Source organism: Ptiloglossa arizonensis, chromosome 13 (assembly GCF_051014685.1).
Source record: "Ptiloglossa arizonensis isolate GNS036 chromosome 13, iyPtiAriz1_principal, whole genome shotgun sequence".
Lineage (NCBI taxonomy): Eukaryota > Metazoa > Arthropoda > Insecta > Hymenoptera > Colletidae > Ptiloglossa > Ptiloglossa arizonensis.
In genome coordinates this window covers 535,745-557,863 of record NC_135060.1, presented here as the reverse complement: position 1 = coordinate 557,863, position 22,119 = coordinate 535,745, and the positions used below count along the sequence as shown (strand labels likewise).

General features: G+C 35.8%; 3 protein-coding genes across 5 annotated transcripts in view; 1 reads left to right on the top strand and 2 right to left on the bottom strand.

Annotated features, from left to right (window-relative positions):
* Brm (ATP-dependent helicase brm) overlaps positions 1 to 20,801 on the top strand; it is a 35,317-nt gene extending 14,516 nt beyond the window's left edge. Inside the window, exons 4-15 of one of the 2 annotated variants that reach the window (XM_076325676.1) lie at positions 11,014 to 12,965; positions 13,406 to 13,479; positions 14,229 to 14,478; positions 14,696 to 14,834; positions 14,909 to 15,070; positions 15,141 to 15,482; positions 15,595 to 16,023; positions 16,097 to 16,254; positions 16,327 to 18,301; positions 18,389 to 18,563; positions 18,640 to 18,826; positions 20,783 to 20,801. In XM_076325676.1, the coding sequence (XP_076181791.1) occupies positions 11,014 to 12,965; positions 13,406 to 13,479; positions 14,229 to 14,478; positions 14,696 to 14,834; positions 14,909 to 15,070; positions 15,141 to 15,482; positions 15,595 to 16,023; positions 16,097 to 16,254; positions 16,327 to 18,301; positions 18,389 to 18,563; positions 18,640 to 18,788 (5,805 nt within the window). In that variant the 3' untranslated portion in view covers positions 18,789 to 18,826; positions 20,783 to 20,801. Of the gene's footprint in view, positions 1 to 11,013; positions 12,966 to 13,405; positions 13,480 to 14,228; positions 14,479 to 14,695; positions 14,835 to 14,908; positions 15,071 to 15,140; positions 15,483 to 15,594; positions 16,024 to 16,096; positions 16,255 to 16,326; positions 18,302 to 18,388; positions 18,564 to 18,639; positions 18,827 to 18,893; positions 19,727 to 20,782 lie in introns of those variants that run through there. The other variant, XM_076325675.1, reaches the window with a different exon arrangement.
* On the bottom strand, positions 3,209 to 5,918 carry LOC143153981 (uncharacterized). Its single transcript, XM_076325682.1, has 6 exons — positions 5,832 to 5,918; positions 4,775 to 4,908; positions 4,427 to 4,689; positions 3,994 to 4,102; positions 3,664 to 3,815; positions 3,209 to 3,508 (listed from the first exon to the last, which is right to left on the bottom strand). Exons 1-6 carry the CDS (start codon positions 5,898 to 5,900, stop codon positions 3,381 to 3,383), a joined length of 855 nt encoding a protein of 284 aa, XP_076181797.1. The 5' UTR covers positions 5,901 to 5,918; the 3' UTR covers positions 3,209 to 3,380.
* Positions 7,111 to 21,012, bottom strand: LOC143153979 (inositol monophosphatase 1-like). 2 transcript variants are annotated; one of them, XM_076325680.1, is made up of 6 exons: positions 21,003 to 21,012; positions 9,490 to 9,859; positions 8,780 to 8,913; positions 8,443 to 8,705; positions 7,991 to 8,248; positions 7,111 to 7,769 (listed from the first exon to the last, which is right to left on the bottom strand). In XM_076325680.1, the coding sequence occupies exons 2-6, from the start codon at positions 9,556 to 9,558 to the stop codon at positions 7,633 to 7,635; spliced, it is 861 nt and encodes a 286-aa protein (XP_076181795.1). In that variant the 5' UTR covers positions 9,559 to 9,859; positions 21,003 to 21,012; the 3' UTR covers positions 7,111 to 7,632. The 2 variants fall into 2 exon arrangements, with proteins under 2 accessions (XP_076181795.1, XP_076181796.1); XM_076325681.1 differs by lacking the exon at positions 21,003 to 21,012 and having other exon boundaries at positions 7,116 to 7,348; positions 7,658 to 7,769; positions 9,490 to 9,837.
* Between the last annotated feature and the right edge of the window lie 1,107 nt (positions 21,013 to 22,119).

Sequence of the window (22,119 nt, the reverse complement as noted above, 5' to 3'; positions counted from 1 at the left end):
TGAGATGTCTGTGAATTGTGTTATATTTCCTCGACTAACCTTCGATTGCACTTTAGCGTGTCCGCAGCCATCTTTCAAGTAACGTACCACTTGCAACAGGATACGTGTATATCACGCATGGAGGCTCGACTTGATTTATAATAGACTTGTTTTTTGCGAATCTCATTAACATACATTCAGTCGGTAGAATCGTTAATTATTTAATTCGTTTTCCCAGATGTTGTTTCAGATTCTTTAGAATTTATATCGATTATAAAGTTACGCGATGGGAGCATTGAATATTCATTTGATGCTTGTAAAGTACCAATTGTACAGTCCTTGAGTTCAGAAAAGAAGAATCACAATGGCGATAAGTACAATTTCAGAAAACTCGTAAGAACTCAGAGTCGTAAAGAACTGTAACGCTTCGCTTAATCGGGTAAAATTTTCAATGAAACTTTAGAACTGAGTTTTTTGCATTCTTCGTGGCTCATCTACGGATACGTAGGTAGTTTAAACCGGATTGTTTGATTTGCCTTCTATAAGAATTACAAGAAACCTTGTGGTCTCTTTATACTATATTTCGATACGTACGATGTGTTGGTTCGAAGAATATTAATAGTGCGTTAACACACGTATAGTGAAATACTTGTAAGGCATAATAAAGCTAGACACACTACTCTCTGATTAGTTATAAATCAATATTTGTCGGCTATAATCTGTCGGACTCGAGCAAACTGTTCTATGGATAAGAAGATACATCGTGCCCTACATTTTGAACATAGTCTCATTCAGAAAGTTTGTGTCCAGCTCGTAACATTCCTAGTAAGTAGGTAGAGCACCTAAACTCGTCACGGTTTATCAAATGTAATATAATGTATGTTACGAAGTAACAACACCTCTAGCTCTCCTCTTTGCGTAATTACCTTTTCTGTGTTTTATTTCTCGCAATAAACGAATGTTTAATCTGTATGTATCTCGCAGGCTTTGTTGGACGAAAACGTTGATTAAATTAATTAAATTAAAATTAATAAATTGTGCCCTATTTGTGGGTTACTTGTGTCTTGCTTGAATCAAGTGGTCCTTGATCAGTTAGGTTAAACCTAAAACACTCTTCGCAGATCTTTAGAACTTCTCGTGAATTGTAATTTTCGCAGGTCGCGTAAATCTTCCAAGGACAGTTTTGCACTTTCGACGGAATACTATTAAGTGTTTAGGTGAAACGATTATTATGCACTTGTGAAATGCATTTTCTATCGACTGGTCTACATTCTTACAATTCGTATAACAGATTTCTTCTAATGTATATTATATGTATGCATCGAGAGATAATATAGTGCATCTTTCCTTGTATCGCTACGAAGGTGAAAACTTCCAATCTTATAATAATAATTTCTCCGTGGATTACTTTATTCTTTTATAATTGTACTTTGTTGGGATATACGAATTTTGGTGGATCGTTGTGGCTCGATTTCAACATCTGGGTATCACGATAAGGAAAATATGTCCGAAAATATAACTTTTTTCGAATAATTGTTATTGCTAATTTACAGACCTCCGCTTAGATATACACGAAATGGTTGCCTTTGATATAGGAGGTGATTTATCCTTCGGAATCGAAAAATAGAAGAATATCGTTAGTAACTTTTTGTTGTTTACTCATCGAGGGACTTGGAAAGATGACCTTACTTTTCGGTCCAGTACCTCAGCGATACACGAGACATACTACGGACAATGATACGTGTACAGATCTAATGAAAAATATTTACGTAATTTTGCGAAATTGTATCAGAGTCTGTAATGACTCCCACATATATTCATTTCTATGAAGAATCACAGACCTAAATTGCTTATTTTTTTTATAAATTTACTTACTCTTTAGAATGGTTGATTTCAAATCCCTGTTATGTATAAATTATTAAATGAAATATATCGATAATTTCGGAGATGTATGTACTTAGTTAAGGTAACATGTCTTGCAGTGAATACAATGAATATTGAACGTTATCATCGAATTGATCGTGACGTAAATAGTATAACCGAGCGGTCGTGTGCTCGAGGTCACGGGTTTATATCCCGTATATTTATATGTTAATGTCTTTTTTTTTTTTTTTTTTTTTTTTTTTTTTAATTTCATTTACAATTGCATTAGCGATATGCACGAGTGTTCGTGCAATTTCTTTTGAGAAAGTAACTTGGTCAAAATTACAAAATATTTTTCAAAGTGTAATTAATTTCGCAACAAATGCTACAATGAAATAGGTAACAATTAAAAATTAAAAGGAAGGATAAAATACAGCAACGACGCGTGGGGACAAAATATATCGGCAACGGAAATAAGAAAAGGTGTAAAGATAAAATCAAACTCGCTGAATTATTTTAGGAATGAAAGTAGAGTTTATAAAAAATGTCGACACCGATTATTAACGCAAACCAGACCGACTGCCAAATATCAAATAATTATTTGGTGAACTTTATAAACTAGGGCGAAAAATCTTTCTAAGTCCATACTAAAAATATGAATTATCATTCTTACACAATATTTAATAATGGTATCTAGAAATTGCTGTAAAAGGTATTTCTCTGTTGCAAGTGAAACACGATACACTTGGACCGTGTACCTATGGATGTGTCCGTGATACCGACTGTTTCTATGCTTTTAATGTATGTACGACCAAAATGCGAAATCATACATATTCTTGTTACAGTTGTAAAAGAAAATAATTTAAAACAAAATCGAACACACGAATCGTCCGCTTATATCGTCTACGTTACGGGCGCTTCGATGACAGAGATTAGATATTCATAATACATATTTCAAGGTATTAGATAATTTTAATTGCTTGTACCGCTGGAATCGTTAAAATTATCGAGTTATTGCACCTAATATTTTACACACAGAAACAGGAATCCGTAATCGGTTATTCAAAACATAAATCAACGCTAGAACTATCGACGGTAAATACAATACTATTTGTATCTGATCGTATACGTATCTTCGAAGTTAAATGGAGAAAGGGCAAATTAATTTACAAGTACCATTAGTTGTCTATTTTGATAATTGTCCACGAATATTGTAGGCAAAGACACCGTTAATAATTGAATAATTTTAAACAGAAGTTCGAAACAAGTGAAATTGATCCCCTTGGTAGACCTAGTGTTAAAATCGGAAAGAGACAAGTTCCGTCCACGTCTAACTACAGAACATAAGCAATAAGTTTCACCCGGAACGGAACAAATTAGTTTCAAAACAATTAAAACTATAATTTATTCTTCAATTTATTCTTCCTACAAGTATATGATAATCGATAACCAGTTTTTATATTTTAAAATTGTCAGCCCACCCAATGTGTGTTTTCGAGACCCGTTACTATTTTACAAATGTTTAACTTGTCATCCGATTAAGTCCTTGTCAATCTTTTCCGCATTATTTTCAAATCAGTCTCGACTATCAGTTGCTTTAATTCTAACGCCAGCTTCTCGTTTCCAGCGGCAATTGTGTTTGGTCGCATAAAATTGTACTCCTCTCCTGTAAAGAATTTTAAATACGAAAACTTTCAAATCGTTCGAAATACAAGATCTTATATCGATACTCGTCCCTAATCTGTATATTAAATTGAATATCGGAGCTAGTTATTTTTATTTTAATATCTGGTTCTCTTCCTCTTTTTGCTATCTCGATACCTTTTGTGTCAATGACTGTACCGCCAGCTTCACGAACGAGCAACACTCCCGCTGCAACGTCCCAAGGACAAAGGTTGTCCATTTGCAAGCAATCCAACGCACCTTTCGCTATGTACGCCAGAGACAGTGCAGCTGATCCTATGTATCTAACTCTGAATGTATATAAAATTAACCAATTCATTATTCGGCACGAAATTATAGTCTTCGATTGTTCTTCTCGAGTTGACAAACTTTCGTCCCAGATCGTTTAGCGTGTTTTCTCGAAAAGAACGATACAATTCGACGGAACGAAGATAAATATTTAAATGAGATTTAATCGTTTACTCTTACCCTCGACAAGATGTAAGAATAGTTTCGAATCTGCCTACATTGATGTCCCGACTTTTCGTATGAAAGCGCAACGAATACAGTTCGAGTTCTACCAAAGCCTTCTTTAGTTCTGCAAGAAATAATCTGCGTGAGAAAGTTTGGTCAGTAGTAATCTTTTTTAATAGTATCCTTGTGTCTGTTTTTATGCGGCAATGAATAATGAAAATTACGAAAGAAACTTCGTAATTACGCTGCCCGATATAAAACGATCAGAAACTACGTTTCAGAAATAGATGACTAATTTTAAGTTCTTCAATTATCCGTTACATTGTAATAGTTCACGGTAGACTGTGTAAACGTGTTCGTTCAATCATTGAAACGAATGCACCGATAATTTCGAACGAATTCTCTAATTTCGTTCGAAAGTTTATTATTCGAAGATTTGGAGGTTTACCGGTAACGCAGGAGCTCTTGATAGGTTTGCCATTTAAAAACGCCCCTTTCCCCTTAATCGCAGTGTACAATTCTGAGCTCAGTGGATTGTAAATTATTCCTATTACGAGCTGCTTACAAACTGCCAGACCAACGGAGATACATGTACACGGAAACGAATTCACGTAATTTATAGTTCCATCAATGGGATCTATGATCCAGGTCGGTTTGTTCGTCAATATCGGTTTCTCTTTCGTTTCAGCTGCTGTTTCCTCGCCGATAAATCTGTAATATTTTGTGATTGTAGAATTTGCTTTCGTCGTTACAAACTGCCTATTCAAATACTAAGTAAACGGTCTTTACGACTCACTCGTGGTCGGGGAATTTTTCTTTCAAACTTCTCGTTAACATTTCTTCAATTTTGATGTCATAATTGGTTACCAAATCCCACTCGAATGTCTTGGTTTCGACAGTTTTTTCGCCTTCGAAGCCGCATTTAAATATCTGCCAATAAAATAAGGCAAAGACGAACATAAAATAAATTGACGATCACTAAGATCGGTATTGTTTGTCTTGCCTGAGTTTATCTGATAAGTGTCCACATTCAAAGATAAGTAAAGACCAGTCATTAATGGATTCATTGTTTTCTATATGTAATCTTTTTTCTGTTTGCATCTAGGCTATTATTTATACAACGAAGTAAGATTTTGTTTGGTCTATAAAAATAATTTAAATTAGCTTCGTTTACGTTGTGTATATTATAAATTCCTCGCTAGATACAACAACTCCTTCTTTTTGTATTTTAGTTAGGAGAGGAAAAAAATATTTTGCATTTATTGTCGAGGAAGATAAAAAATATAACGGTATAAACGTTCTTTTTAAAATGTAATAAAATGTAATAAAATGTTTGGAAAGACATACACGTTGGGTCGGTATTACTACTTGTGTGTTTCACAATTGATGCAATAATGACACATCGACAAATATCGTAGATTTAAAATTCACCGATTAGCGTCTTCTGGGTTCTTTACGAAAATGTTACATTTTGATAAGGTTACATTCTAATGTGTCTTCTTGGAAACAAAATTTTAACTAATTGCTTTCGAATATACTCGAGCGTTGATATTATTTAAATTTCGAATACTCGAGTTGAAGAAAACATCGGGTAGATAAACATTTTAGTTTTCGCGGACAATGGACCAAGATTGCTTACTTTTTTATTTAATTTTTACGAACATTTATAAGTGTAATTATCGCAAAATAAATTGTGAAATTAAACGCAAAGGGTTTTGTCGAGAAGGTAAAGGTAAAATTAGAAGAAAAAATATACAAATACTCGGTGCAAATGTCAACTTTACGTACGGTTGCGTCTTGTCACTTTGTAACGTCAACAGAATTTCACTAAAAGAAGGAAGCGACTGACTCACCTCACCTGCCTTCAAGGTTAGCTCCTTGGCAACCTCAAAGTAATTCTGAATATCCTGCTCGCTCGACATTGTTACCGATTTCGAGGCTTTCAACCGAACGACTGAACGATCAAACGATGCACAGGCCTCAAGCTGTGATTTTCTTATCACCCATGATACAGTACCGCGCAAAGGACATCGCTGGCTGAAACTAATCATTCAAGGAGACTTCTTATCTAAGATGTATCACGCGCGTAATAGCTAGCGAACCCTGAGGTTCGTTCCGCAACGAATTTGAAGTTTGTAGTTTGTATTATAGTTTGATCGGTGACACACTTCATCCGAAGCTGTATTCGTTGTTTTGAATCGCTTAATTGTTTTTGTACATAAAATATAACTCTTCGTACAATATCGATCTTGATCCTTGCACCGTGTTTAATTTTCTTCCGATCTAACCGGATGCAGGAACATCTTCCGTCGATTCTAGATCGAGGTGAGAATAGGTTTGTTCACAGATTTTCTTGTTGCGGGTGGGATTGCTAAAACCCTTTTGCTGTTAAAAGACGAGCTGAAAATCAATCACGTGTATGTTGACATATTCTTAAATACTTATTATTTAAAAGTTCATTCGAAGTATCCATTTTTTCAAATAACGAAGTTATTTCGATTATTTCTGATCTGCTAAAAATTATTATCAGATTTAGTTGTCGATTTTCGTATTGGAGTTACCGCATCCGATGTTAAACCGGTTTTCTTCTTCCAAGGAAGAAAGATCGAAGATAACTGAAATATCATTGAAACGATGATACATACTCGTTTCCACGAACCAGGTATTCGTATCGGGCCCTGCTTCGAGAGGTATCGTACGCTCGAAACCCTTAAAGTACAATTTTTTGTAACAAAATTAATAAAAGGTATCGTTCCTTTGGAGTGTATAAAAATATATTAAGTTAAAAAACATTAACGACGGATCGTGTACCTTGGAACAGCTACGAATAATGGGATATCCATCGCTCAACGCGTTTCCCCGCAGAGAATTAACACAATTAACATTAATAAGCTACTTGCCGACACCTTTTTAGCATTGTAATTTGATTTCTTGCGATAAATTTGTTAATCAGTTCGGTGGCTTCGCGTATCAAGAATTGGAAAATAATAGTACATCGTTGCGATAATTATAAATAATGTTAAACGAAAGTGTACAGTCATCAAATAGGGGATTAAAAATTTCGCTTAACTTATGCTTCGATGTGGGTATCGTACATCTATGTAACATTATTGAATGGTATTAGAATTAATTTTCAATCGAATATTTTATTTCAAATATCATCGATACATAACCATTATTACGATCTTCGTTACAGGGTATCGGATTCACTGTCAGTCATATTCTTAATTCAAGACACGTTATCTTGTTCTGCATAATACTACTCGTACCGTAATATATTATTGTTACGTGATCGGCACACCATGTAGAGCGTAAACAATCCACCGTATAACTATTTATACACGATATTTAGACATCGATACATAATTTCCTAAAAAGAAATTTTTTTAATTCTTATTTAATAGCGAAAATTTCAAACGATTTGAACGGAAAGTTTAAAGTGGGGCGTATACGATTCATCCAGCGCGGAACGTATTAATACTATCCCATCGAGATACGGAGTTAAAATTTGACACAAATTGTTTATTTAGATCAGTCGTCAATTTTGTATAGAGACTCTTCGATTCCTCTATTCGGTTATACCCTTTACAGTGTAACAAAAATTATCGCGAGCTACTTGTTATCAATATTACGTAATCTTTCGTGCAAGAACATTTATTTTGTCCTTTTATGTGCTAACTTCTTTTGCAGGGTCTTAGAATCAGCTTTCTTGATCAGCGTTACCAGGTCGTTTGCCAATTTGTGATTACCAGCTGCTATTACTTTTGGTAACATGATATTGAATTGTCCGCCTGAAACAGTGTTTATAAAGAGTTGTAGCATATAATAACTTAAATCGTTTAAATGAAAAGAGGTGGATCAAGTTATTATTTATTAAATAAATATCGTCAAATGTGTGTACGGGGTAAGTAAATTGGGAGGAAGTAAAATATACACAAGAGGTCTCGAAGCTCAGAAATTATGTTTAGTTCGTTCCCCAGCTTAGGAAGGAAGCATGCAGTTTAATACAAACCGTTTGTATCTATCACTACTCCATCAGCTTCCCTGATTATAAGTACACCAGCGGCCACATCCCAAGGCATCAGGTTGTCAGTGTGATAAGCTTCTGTTGCGCCCATTGCCACGTAACAAAGAGTTAGCGCTGCTGATCCCATAGTTCGTATTCCGTGAGCTACCGAAACGAAAGCCTCCATTCTTCCAAGAATAATGTCTCTGATATTCTCAATTGTTGCATAGGACGCCTCTAGGCACAGTAACGATTCCTCCAGTCCTGAAAATAGACGACCATTGCGATGCAAGTGACGTTAACATTCTAATCGGTCGATTTAGGGCACAGAGATTACTTTCGTCGGAATTAAAAAAGAAATAAAGGACTGATTCGTCCTGTAAATAATAATGTATGACTCGTCCTACTGTAAACCACACTCGACTCACTCGCCGTAAGACACTTCAAAGGTAGCTTACTTTCAGTTTTGGAGCTCTTAATTGGTTTTCCATTCAGAAAAGCTCCGTGTCCCCTCCTGGCCATGAACAATTGTTCCAGTACGGGATTGTAGACAATACCAATTTCTAATTCCTTTTTCACCGCTAATGCGATCGATATGCAAGTGAAAGGAAAAGAATGAACGAAGTTTGTGGTTCCATCGATCGGATCAATAATCCATGTTGGGTCGTCGGTTAGATCCGGTAAATGATTCGTAGACGAAACGGTTTCTTCGCCGATAAATCTATAAAATGTGCAAACATAAGTATCAATTCGAAACGTTTCATTGCTTCTTTTTATAAACCGAGGAACAAGTACTTATGTTCTGGAAATTTCTTCGCTATACCGTTTATCAATATCCCTTCCAATTCTTTGTCATACTGTGTCACTAGATCCCAATCCCCAGCTTTGGTCTCTATATTTTTCCATCCTTGAATAGCATCCCGAATTATCTAAAAAATATTCACCTACTTCGTTTTGTTTCCCGTATCGGTGTAAGAATGTCTCCCTGTTTCAAATTGCGAAGCGACATACGTACATTTATTTTTAAAATAAATTACTTAAATATGAATGCGAATATATCATTTTGTGTTTCAATCTATAGATTCACGGGATCGAATTTTATCTAACACAAGTCGTACAACAAAATCTGACATTAACGGTGCGATGGCTTTTAAGTAAATTTTTCCAGAATTCTTTGCACCGCGATATCGGTACTATGTATGAAACAATAATTGTGTTTCATAGTTGATAACATTTATAACTATACATAGACGTTGTTCAACGGTAATAAATCTATCATATAATACTTGCGCGTCATTTCCGTGATACACGATAAAAGTTTATCAAAATTGAACGGAAATTGCCAGAATTGTTTGCTGTTAATTTTACACCTTTGCGAAGTAAATTAAGTTTCGCTTGCTTGTAAATACGAAGAGTTATTGTGTAAACAATACTCACTATTTGTAAAATTTTAACATTTCTTCAATGACGAATATATATAAGAGGAATTTAATTAAATAAAGTACCTTTCCTGCTTCAACGGTAAGCTTCATAACAAAATCGTAGCAATAGTTGAGTTCTTCTTTGCTGGTCATGTTAAATTTTCTTTGCGAGTCAGGGTTTCTCACTCTATTGTTCAACGTGCTTGATTCGAAATAACAGCATCGTTCGCCAAAGCTCTGTTCTTATGCTACGATTGTCAACCCCCACTTGGATATTCACACAGGCTAACATTAGATTTGTATTTCGTGGAGTTCCTTTTCATGTATACTATGTGCGATTATCAGTAACTGATTCCATTTAACAATAATTGATTCACTGCGCAACTCGTACAATGTTAATCACAGAATTCCTCCGAAGTCAAAGTGCAATTTTAATTATTTTCATTCTTGGTCTCTGAAGTAAATGTTGTTATTTAGAAATTGGACACAGATTTTTTAAATCTTTAACGAAAGGATTGAGTTCTCAGCATCGTCAAAAGAAGACTACAATGAATGTCACGAATGTGTTAATTGGTGGTGTACTTTTCAAATGTACCTTTGTCAGTTTACTGTTAATGAGAACCTGAATGAAGTGAAAAGTAACGATAATTAAAGTCACAACATTGCTGAATGCATACGGCGTTACACGGCGTTACACGGTGTTACACGACATGGCTACGTGTGCAGTTATGCCACACCTGGACCACGTGCGTGACAGATGATCATACTGGTTTTTATCTATACAGGCAAAATAATCTTTCGCAGTGCGTCACTACGTTAGTCATAGTTGCAACTGTACTGACCATTATCGCTACGCTTCGTATTACGTACGAACTAATGTCACAAAGAATTTTCTCGTTTCAATTTACAATCGTCATTATAATTGTTTAACTATACTGCTTTCAGATATATCTTTGTTCCATTTCCATGGAGTGTAATTTCATTGCAAAAGGTTCAGAAAAGAATCCAATAGTATTTGTAATTTATTGCAAATTTTATTTGTCACTATTTTGCTATATTATTACGACAATTTCGTAGAGAAATCTAAGAAGAATTAAGGGTAATAAATCGAACCTCTTTTCTCTCTTTCAGTTTTATCTTGGATTAGATAAAGATTATTTTTTACGTGTAAATCCTTTTATATAGAGGCTCATAAAAAGAATGAATTTTTTTTTTTTTTTTTTTTTTTTTTTTTTTTGTTTTTCAATTATTCTTTCCTGGACCAATAAATATTGTCATAATACAGTTACTGTTCTAATTGAAACTAACTTAAGTACTAAAATAAAATTAAACTCAAATTACATAACCCTGTAATTAACATGGGAGATTAATAATATCTGATAATGAATCGTACTCCAAGTCTCCTAATTAAATTTAAAAAAAATTGAAATTTTATTATAGTTCACTAAAAATTTTAATAATAAATAGATTAATAGATGCGAAATTGTTTACTTTCTTTTCTGTAATATTTTCTTTTTCAGGTATATTTTGGAAAATTATAATATGCCCTCTTTAAGGGCAATATCATTTCTTGGTAAGTAAAACAAATATATTCTTTCGATGTTACAGAATCAAGGTGGACCTGGTGGTCCAGCCAGTCAAAATTCCAGCTCGCAACAAGGTCCTGGAGGACCCATGGTACCAGGTCAAATGGGACCAAACGGACCACAAGGCACATCTCATATGATGCAGTCTGGACCAAATCAAATGTCTAGTTCTGGTCCAGGACAGATGGGTTCGGGTGGACCCGGCCAGATGGGTCCAGGAGGACCTGGTCAAATGGGTCCAGGAGGGCCTGGTCCAATGGGACCAGGTGGTCCAGGACCGATTGGACCGAGCCACATGGGACAAGGAAGTGGAGGACCACCAGGCGGTCCTCACATGAATCAAGTGCCTACGCAAATGGGTCCAGGAAGTGGGCCTGTACCAGGCCCCCAAATGGGCCCTGGCGGGCCAGCCGCGTCACAAATGGTCCCTGGGGGTCCAGGACACATGAGTGGTCCTCCAGGACCAGGTCATATGAGTACGTCTGGTCCGCCAGGGCCAGGACATATGAGTGCAAGCGGGCCGCCTGGACCGGGTCACATGAATACGAACGGTCCACCAGGATCAGGGCATGTAAATACAAATGGTCCTCCAGGGTCTGGACATATGAACACGAGCGGACCTCCGGGGTCAACGCACATAAACGCCGGCGGTCCCCCTGGACCGGGAAATCACCTAAATAGTGGGCCACCCATTCCGAGTCACATGAACGCAAGCGGTCCACCAGGATCTGGGCATATGAGCGCCAGTGGACCAGGAAGTCACATGGGGCCTGGAGGTCCAGGTCAGATGCCACCGAGTGGTCCTAATACACACAGCATGACACCAGGAGGTCCGAATCAAATGGGTCCTGGTGGTCAAAACCAGATGGCACCTAGCAGTCAAGCTCCAATGGGTCCGAATACTATGGGACCTGTTGGTCCAACAGGACAAATGGGGCACAATGGGCCTTCGCAAATGGGCCCAAATGGGCCGGGACAAATGAACATGGGAGGCCCATCGTCACAGATGGGAATGGGACCTGGAGGTCCTGGTAGTCAGGTTGGACCGGGAGGACCAAGTGGTCAATTGGGTCCAGGAAGTGGCGCTATAGGACAATTAGGGCCAAATGGTCTTGGACAAATGGGACCAGGAAGTGGTCCTGGAGGCCAGATGCCTCCCGGTAATGGGCCTGGAGGTCCTATAGGTCCTGGAAGTGGTCCTGGTGGACAGATGGGATCAAGTGGTGGACCGGGGGGACAAATGGGTCCAGGAAACGGTCCTGGAGGCCAAATGGGACCGGGAAGTGGAAGTCAAATGGGGCCAGGAAATCCTTCAGGAAATCCAATGCCTCCAGGCAGTGGACCTGGTGGACAAATGGGTCCGGGAAGTGGACCTGGTGGACAAATGGGTCCAGGAAGCGGTCCTAGTGTACAAATGGGACCAGGAAGTGGTCCTAGTGGACAAATGGGACCAGGAAACGGCCCGAGTGGACAAATGGGACCCAACGGTCCTGGCGGGCAGATGGTTCCGAGTGGTCCAGGTGGACAAATGATACCCGGTGGTCCTGGAAGTCAAATGGGACCTGGTGGTCCATCCAGTCAGATAGGACCGAGCGGACCGAACAGTCAACTGGGCCATGGTGGAGCAAATCAAATGGGACCTAATGGACCAAGTGGACAACCATCTTCTGGTCAAATGGGACCTGGATCTCAGAATCAACAAATTATTACTGGAAGTTCAACGCCGATGGGACCTGGTACACCTGTAAATCAGATGAGTCAAACTGGACCCGGACAAGTTGGTCCTACTGGCCCTGGAGGTCCACCTGGTCCTGGACAAGAAAACTTGAGTGCTCTGCAGAAAGCCATCGATTCTATGGAAGAGAAAGGACTTCAAGAAGATCCACGCTACTCTCAATTACTCGCTTTAAGGGCCCGTCAAGGTAGTATAGGAGAGAAACAAGCTTTCAGTTCTCAACAGTTGCAACAGTTGCGGTATGTTATATGTAATATTGCAGACATGTCCAACACAGTGCCCATACTTACGTATACCATCGTGCCCCGGACAGAAACCGTGTTAGAGTATTCTGTAAATTGTGTGCATGCGTTTGCGGGTGTGCAGATCGTACAAAAGGGTCACACGGATATAATGATTGATAATATCATAAAAGTTGTCGACACGACGAAATGCACCGGTTGTTGTACAACTATCTTACAATAAGTTATTGCATATGAATACATGTATAAAAATACGTGTATACATGTTACGGATGTACAAACCGATTTTTCTGAAAACTGTATATGTAGAAAATTAGGACTCTGGTTGTCAAAGTGTTAAGAAATACTTCCGCATGAAATCTTGTTGGACACGCCTAGTATATTGCTTAATTTCTAATAACTGAGAAAAATTACATTACATACATAATGGTTTACAGTGTACAGATAATGGCATACCGATTATTAGCAAGGAATCAACCATTAACACAACAACTGACACTTGCTCTTCAAAGTAAGCTAAACATTAAAATGTATTATTAGTTTTGTGTTGTAGGTGACTACTCTATCTTTTGTATTACTCAATATTCTGTCAATATTTACTGCTTACTTACTGATTTATACTTTTATTTGCTGATTTATTTGTTCTAGTTTGATACTTATTAATATAATGAAGTTTTGCTTCTATCCATAGTAGATCTGTAGGCATTGGAGACATTCTAGGTCAAATATTTTCATTCACCCACTATCATATTTTGACGTACATCAACTATCTTACAGCACTTGGCAATATCTCTTAATGTATGGATTGCATTGCAATAAAAATCCCATAAAGAATTGAATAAAAGTCATTTAAAGTAATAAATAATTAACAATAATTATTTAGAAATATACAAATAATATTATTGTCGTGTAAAGAAATTTCTTCTATCGTAGAAGATATTAATCGTGAGAAATACATTACAAACCAATTTATGTAGCTGTAAAAAGTGGCTGGGTGGAAGATTTAAGTGGGAGAATGGAGATATCAGCTTGACTTTGCAAATGCCTATAATACTGCTCTTTGCTATAATAATCATTTAATAACATAATATATTGATATTTGATATGAGCACAGTTTTCTTCTCTTAGTTAGGTACAATTTGAATTGTATGTCGTTTCTAAAATAGTATATTCATATTTGAATAAAATTGTACTGTAAATATACAAAAGCAGAGTAGGATGATCCGCGTTAAAGGTTTGATGTAAGATTAATGTAAATAGGTGGAGCACCTCCTCCCCCAGGTATGGCACAACGTCCCCCTATAGATCCATCTCAAGGAACCACTACTAGTACAGGACCCCAAATCTCTGGACCAAACGTAATTGGTCCTGCAGTTCCTCCAAGACCAGGTTGTCAAACACCACAACAACAACAGCCTCCTCAACCAGGTGCCAAAACTAACAGAGTAACAAGTGTGGCGAAACCAGCTGGTTTAGATCCATTATTGATATTACAAGAACGGGAAAACAGGTGCTTACTGAATTTGACAAAGTATCAAAATAATCTATTGAGATTGTATTTTAATTAACATTGATATGAAATTCAATTATTAATTCTTTTCAATTAAGGAACAAAAAATTATAAAAAGTCTCAGAAGAAGTAGTTCTTAAACTTTTTCAGTTGCTTTAAAAAAATTACAATACTGCCTGTTAATACTGTGTAATTAAATATAAATATGTAACAATAGAGTGGCAGTACGTATATCATTACGCATGGAACAGTTGGGCAATTTACCAACCAACATGCCAGAAGATCTTCGCATTCAAGCACAAATCGAACTGCGGATGCTAAGGGTATTGAATTTCCAAAGACAATTACGATCAGAGGTAATTACCAAAGGAATGTTAGTGCTGCATTTAGAATGAACATTTATTTTAATTACATTTATTATTATTTTCAGATTTTAGCGTGTACTCGCAAGGACACTACATTAGAGACTGCAGTGAATGTAAAGGCTTATAAGCGTACAAAAAAACAAGGTCTTCGGGAAGCTAGAGCTACTGAGAAACTTGAAAAACAACAAAAGTTGGAGGCAGAGCGTAAACGCAGGCAGAAACATCAAGTAACTATATGCATAATTTTGTATTAAAATAATACATGCATCAACTATATATTTTTTATTTATTTGAAAGGAATTTCTTAATTCTGTACTTCAACATGGTAAAGATTTCAAGGAATTTCATCGCAATAATGTAGCCAAATTGGCCAGGCTTAACAAAGCAGTACTCAATTATCACGCCAATGCGGAACGGGAACAGAAGAAAGAACAAGAACGAATTGAAAAAGAACGTATGAGACGTCTTATGGCAGAAGATGAAGAAGGATACAGAAAATTGATTGATCAGAAGAAAGACAAGCGGTTAGCTTTTCTATTATCTCAGACTGATGAATATATTAGTAATCTCACTGAAATGGTAAAACAACATAAAATAGAACAAAAAAGAAAGCAAGTGGAGGAACAAAAACGCAAGAAAGTATGTATAATATACAATTTTTGTACAATCAACCGATTCAATAAAGTTTGTACAATATGTTTTATATGCTATAATTGTACATACTATATTTTATATGTTCACTTAAAAACAGAAAAAGAAGAAGTTGCAGGACGGTGAGGGAGGTGAAGATGGTAACTCTAACGAAGACACTCGTGTTGGAGTTATCGAAATTGCTACCGGCCGCACGTTAACTGGTGAAGAAGCGCCATTAATGAGCCAACTTTCAGCGTTCTTAGAATCTCATCCAGGTTGGGAACCAATCGAGTCAGAAAGCGAAGATGATGATGATGACGACGATGATGAAAATGATGGTGATGACAAATGTGACAGTAGAGAAAAGTCTGCGGGTGACTCTGAAGAAGACAAAGTTAAGAAAACGATACACAAAGCAAAAGTGGAGGATGACGAATATAAAACTGAAGAACAAACATATTACAGTATTGCGCATACTGTTCATGAAGTGGTAACCGAACAAGCATCGATTATGGTCAATGGAAAATTGAAAGAATATCAAATAAAGGTTTCGTATCTGAAAATAATATAAACTAACTAGTCTTATTTCTATATTTAACGAATCATATTAATCATTTCAGGGTTTGGAGTGGTTAGTTTCATTATTCAACAATAATCTTAACGGTATACTTGCTGATGAAATGGGTCTCGGTAAAACTATTCAAACTATAGCTTTGGTGACTTATTTGATGGAGAAGAAGAAAGTCAACGGACCATTCCTTATAATCGTACCGTTGTCGTATGTATCATTTTTATAAAATATCTTCGAACAAATTAAATGCATTTTAATTTTTCATTATAATATTTTTAGTACATTATCAAATTGGGTTTTGGAATTTGAAAAATGGGCTCCTAGTGTTGTGGTAGTATCATATAAGGGCTCACCAGCTGGTAGAAGAGCTATTCAGTCCCAAATGAGAGCCACTAAATTCAACGTTTTGCTTACTACATACGAATATGTCATTAAAGATAAGGGAGTCTTAGCCAAGTTGCAATGGAAATATATGATCATTGACGAAGGCCACAGAATGAAAAACCATCACTGTAAACTAACACAAGTGCTGAATACGCACTACTTGGCTCCCCACAGACTTTTACTCACAGGAACTCCATTACAAAATAAATTACCCGAGTTGTGGGCATTACTGAACTTCTTACTTCCATCAATTTTCAAATCTTGCAGTACCTTTGAGCAATGGTTCAATGCTCCATTTGCAACCACTGGTGAAAAAGTTGAACTAAACGAGGAAGAAACCATTCTTATCATTCGTCGATTGCACAAAGTATTACGTCCTTTCCTATTGAGACGTTTGAAAAAAGAAGTCGAATCACAATTGCCTGATAAAGTGGAATACATTATTAAGTGCGACATGTCCGGATTACAGAAAGTTCTTTATAAACACATGCAAAGTAAGGGAGTACTGTTAACTGACGGTTCTGAGAAAGGAAAACAGGGTAAAGGAGGTGCCAAAGCCTTAATGAACACCATTGTGCAGTTGAGAAAGTTATGCAATCATCCATTCATGTTCCAAGCTATTGAAGAGAAGTATTGCGAGCATGTTGGTACACAGGGATCCGGTGTCATTACAGGACCTGATTTGTTCCGTGCATCTGGTAAATTTGAGTTGTTGGACCGTATTCTTCCGAAATTGAAAGCAACTAATCACAGAGTATTGCTATTCTGTCAAATGACACAGCTAATGACCATTATGGAGGACTATTTAGGCTGGAGAGGATTTATGTATTTGCGATTAGATGGTACTACGAAAGCTGAAGATAGAGGAGATTTGTTGAAGAAGTTCAACGATCCTGGTTCTGAATATTTCTTGTTCTTGTTATCGACTCGAGCCGGTGGTCTTGGATTAAATCTTCAAGCTGCTGATACAGTAATTATTTTCGACTCCGATTGGAATCCACACCAGGACTTACAAGCACAAGACAGAGCACACAGAATTGGTCAAAAGAACGAAGTACGTGTACTTAGATTGATGACAGTCAATTCGGTTGAAGAAAGAATATTAGCTGCAGCCAGGTACAAACTGAACATGGACGAGAAAGTTATACAGGCAGGAATGTTCGATCAAAAATCCACAGGTTCTGAACGGCAACAATTTTTGCAAAGTATTTTGCATCAAGATGATGCTGAAGATGAAGAAGAAAATGAAGTGCCGGATGATGAAACAGTTAATCAGATGATTGCTCGAACTGAGGGTGAATTCGAGACATTCCAAAAGTTAGACTTGGAACGAAGAAGGGAAGAAGCGAAGTTAGGTCCAAACAGAAAGTCTCGATTATTAGAAGAAGCCGAGTTGCCTGATTGGTTGGTGAAAGATGATGATGAGGTTGAAAGATGGACCTATGAAGAAGACGAGGATAGGTTCCTTGGACGTGGTTCGAGACAACGAAAAGAAGTCGATTACACCGATAGCTTAACTGAGAAAGAATGGCTAAAGGCAATAGATGATGATGGTGCCGAGTACGAAGAGGAAGAAGAAGACGACAAGAAAAAGAAGAAAACACGAAAACGAAAAAAGAAAGGTGAAGAAGACGATGAACCTATGCCAAAGAAACGAAGGGGTGGTGGGTCTTCAATTGATCCAAAAATGAAACGAGCTATGAAAAAGTTACTTATGGTAGTTGTTCATTACACCGATAGTTCGGACGGTAGACTGCTTAGTGAGCCATTTATGAAATTACCGTCCAGAAGGGAATTACCAGATTATTACGAAATTATTAAAAAGCCATTAACCATCAATAAATTACTTCAAAAAATTGAAGAAGGAAAGGTATAAAAAGCTTACATTAATTTTTTATGAAACCTTTTTTATTCACTAATTGCAAATGTAGTAGTATAAATTAATTAATTTTTCTAGTACGCTGACTTCGATGATCTTGAAAAGGATTTCATGCAACTCTGCAAGAATGCGCAAATTTATAATGAGGAAGCTTCTCTGATACACGAAGATTCTATCGTTTTGCAATCTGTTTTCACAAATGCACGTCAACGTATCGAAGAGGAGGGTAATAATTCAGATATGGATGATAAAGGTATTTTTTATCATAATGATTTATCACCAAAAAATTAAAGAGTATAAGTTATTTGATGTACCATAATTATTTTAAGGAGAAGGTGAAGAAGGATCAGACGCTGATTCTAGTGTGAGAATGAAAATTAAATTAAAAGGAAGAAAAAATGAAGGTAGAGGAGGTCGAAGGAAGAGGGTTACAAAAAAATATATATCCGATGATGACGATGACGCCGATGACAACTGAGAATTGTATGTGATTTTTTAGAATACACGAGATAATAGGTAAGATACATTTAACCAACTATCTCGAATGGAATTATTATCCATATGCACAATTGTTATTATATAGTTTAACTATATGAAATTCTGGAAGGAAGCGATTGAACATTACAACTTGATTATAGTATAAAAGTACTATCATCCAATCAGGTTGTAAATATAAGAAATCTGATGGTCGCTTCTGACAACTGAAACTTTGAAGTCTACGTTAAATCCAGTTCTGTAGATTTGATACGAAGCGCCATGAATTGTAACAGGTCACAGATTATTTCTTATTTTAAGTGAGCGTACGTGCCACTTGTACGATGTACAGTAAGATTTAGCGTTAAATAACAGTATGTAATTTTATTTTAATTTTAAGACGGGTGTACCAAGATCTAACCTAGATTACATTCGGACACGATATATATTCAAAGACAAAATTGATGAAAGCAGCATATACTATTTTGTGAGGATATACCACAAAATGGTAGTAGAATTTTTCAAAATTTAAGAATATTGTATTTTCGATCATGTAATACCAAAAATTTGTTTAATATGATTTTATATTCTTAATCTCTTTATTAATGCTATTTCTGATACAATTTAACCAACGCAAGTGTAGATGTATGCATGTTAGAAAAATGTTGATATTTAAAGTTCAACGTTCTATTGATATACATACATCGGAACAGATTAATGACATATATTAATAATTTTTTCCGTGGGATTTGATACTTTCTGTTATTTGCGTATATAGAAAGCAAGTATCACGAAAATGAATAATTTATTTCTTAATCGTAGTTCAGTAAGCAGCAGAAAAATCTTCGTTTAGAGTTTCATATCGTAAAAAATGATTATTTCATTAACATTGTATTGTAACTTGACTTTATGTATAAGTGAATAAATCTTAAAAAATGGCCAAAAAGTTATATACGAAGTTTTTATTATGCTAGGAATGGTAAAAAACATTTCCTTGAAATGCGTAAACAACATTACGTATTAATCATTATATAATATTTATCACATTATTTTATTAAATAATTTGTTATCAACGTATTAATAGAAATTTCACCCACATTATTTTACAGTATTTGTTTATGTTTAAGTTTCATTCATATACGAAAACTCTGTATTTTGCTTATTTTAATTTCGCTTGTTTAACACTAAAACTACCAAAGAGGTCATTTGACCCGTTTTGAATTTCTTCTTAAAGTTATTCAATTATTAACGGCGCTTTCGCTCGCAATATTCGGTGGAAATTATTGAAATGGAAAACTAATTATATTTGTAAATTAATTCGTCTTTTCCCTTTCTACTTTTACAGATACGTTTGAATACGTTCACCATTGGTTGTTTTAGTGTTGAAATATATTAACTTTACTTTTATACAAAAGAAAACTCTAGTGTCAAGTTCTTGGCACTTTTGTTGATTAAATGAATGGAAACAATGTTTGAACTTGACAATAAATACACTCACATTGTACATTTTTTTGTGATTAATAAGCATTGCAATCTTAAAAATAAAAGTGATTTTTAAATTTCATTAATTTTTTATAATAATTTGATTTATCCATTGTAATAAATTACAACTATCTTTTTAAATATTTGCAATTTGTTTACCCCTTTATGGAGTATATGCACTATAATTACTTTTTGAAAAAACGTGTTAAGTACCTCGAATATAAATATACAGTAAGTTCTTTATTTACGCGGTTAATTCATTCTGAAACGTTTGTGTAAGTTGCCTTGTATATACTTTTGATACGCAATCTTAATTTCAAATATGTTTGATCATTTATGGAAAGCTGTCCATCCCTTAGTCCACACTGTCCTACATAGCGTGCCCTCATGAGCCTTTTTCCCCTTCCCCACACAGCATATCTACTATACGTATATCACTTGATGGCACACGAAGCGACACAAGGGCGATCGTTCACTCCACCCATTCCCACTACTAATTCATTCACTTTCTTTCAGACTTCTTTGGCATATAGTACACTAATAATTACAAATAACTAGAAATGGTAACTCGCATTGTTCGAGTGCCATCAAGTGATGCATGCACTAATTATCATCAAAGAAACCGCACGATGGTACAAAGGCAGCCAAGACAAGATACGTAGCGTTTCCGTCATAAGAAACATTGAATTAAGCTGAAGAAAGAAAAGCCGTCGCAAATAAAAAAAAAAAAAATTACCGAGTCACCGTGGATATCTGTGCGAATGCAACCGGAACACACAAGCTTCCAACAATCTTCATGAATAAGTGCAAAGGATCGAGAGCCTTAAAGAATTGCTGGTCATTTTCCAGACTCAGAAAAATAGTTTTATGGACCAAAATGAATTTGCCGATCGATTAGAGAATCATTTCAAAGCAGCAGCTCAAAAAGAACCGTGTCTCGAGCGAAGACCGCAACTAGATAAAGTGAAAATAAACAGAATGTTTAAAAACCTAGTTTTATGGTCACAAAGGCAACCAAAATTTATTAAGATACAGGTGCAGTCATTACAAGATTTTTATGAATATACACGGAGATAATGTAATTGATATACTAACAACTAATGAAGCTTTTATTTATATTTTCTTTGAATTCTTTGTTAAACCGATATTGCTAACCGATTATCAATTTCCCAATAAAAGCAACACGCATTTTTTTGACAGATGTTTTCTAATAAAACTATTGATGGTATTTTGACATTATTGAATTTAAAGCAATGATTTATTATTATACTAGTACTTCATTATTAACTATTATGTTGTAAGAAACAGATTTTTTCTCCGCGTAATAGTTTGATTTGCAAAATTTAGGTGTAATACGTATAATGTATAATTAAACATAATTCGAATGAGATTGTGTTTAAACTCATTTCTATCAGAAAAACCTGACCAATACTTTATAATACGCTCATAAAGATATGATGAAAAATATAACAAATTTTGTATTGCATTACATTGAAACATCGATACAATACATGTACATCACTTTGAATTTCGGCCACTCGCCCGCTATTGTTCTATCTCGCTCATTCTCGGTATACTCCACTCACTTTCCTTGTCGCACTGTTTACGTGTGGCTAGGTTTCAGCTCGAAATAGAATTTGCTACCTACCCTAAATTAAGGGTAACTGATGGACTCAATTTTCCCCTTCAAAATGGGAACTATTTTACTGTCGTTTAACTAAAATATGCAAAATATTAATTACATATATCAAAATTCACTTTCATAGTGGAATGATACGTATTTAATAATGAATAATTTGTTGCATTAATAAATTACAGTAATGCGCTGCTCAAAGATCAAGTTTGTACTAGGG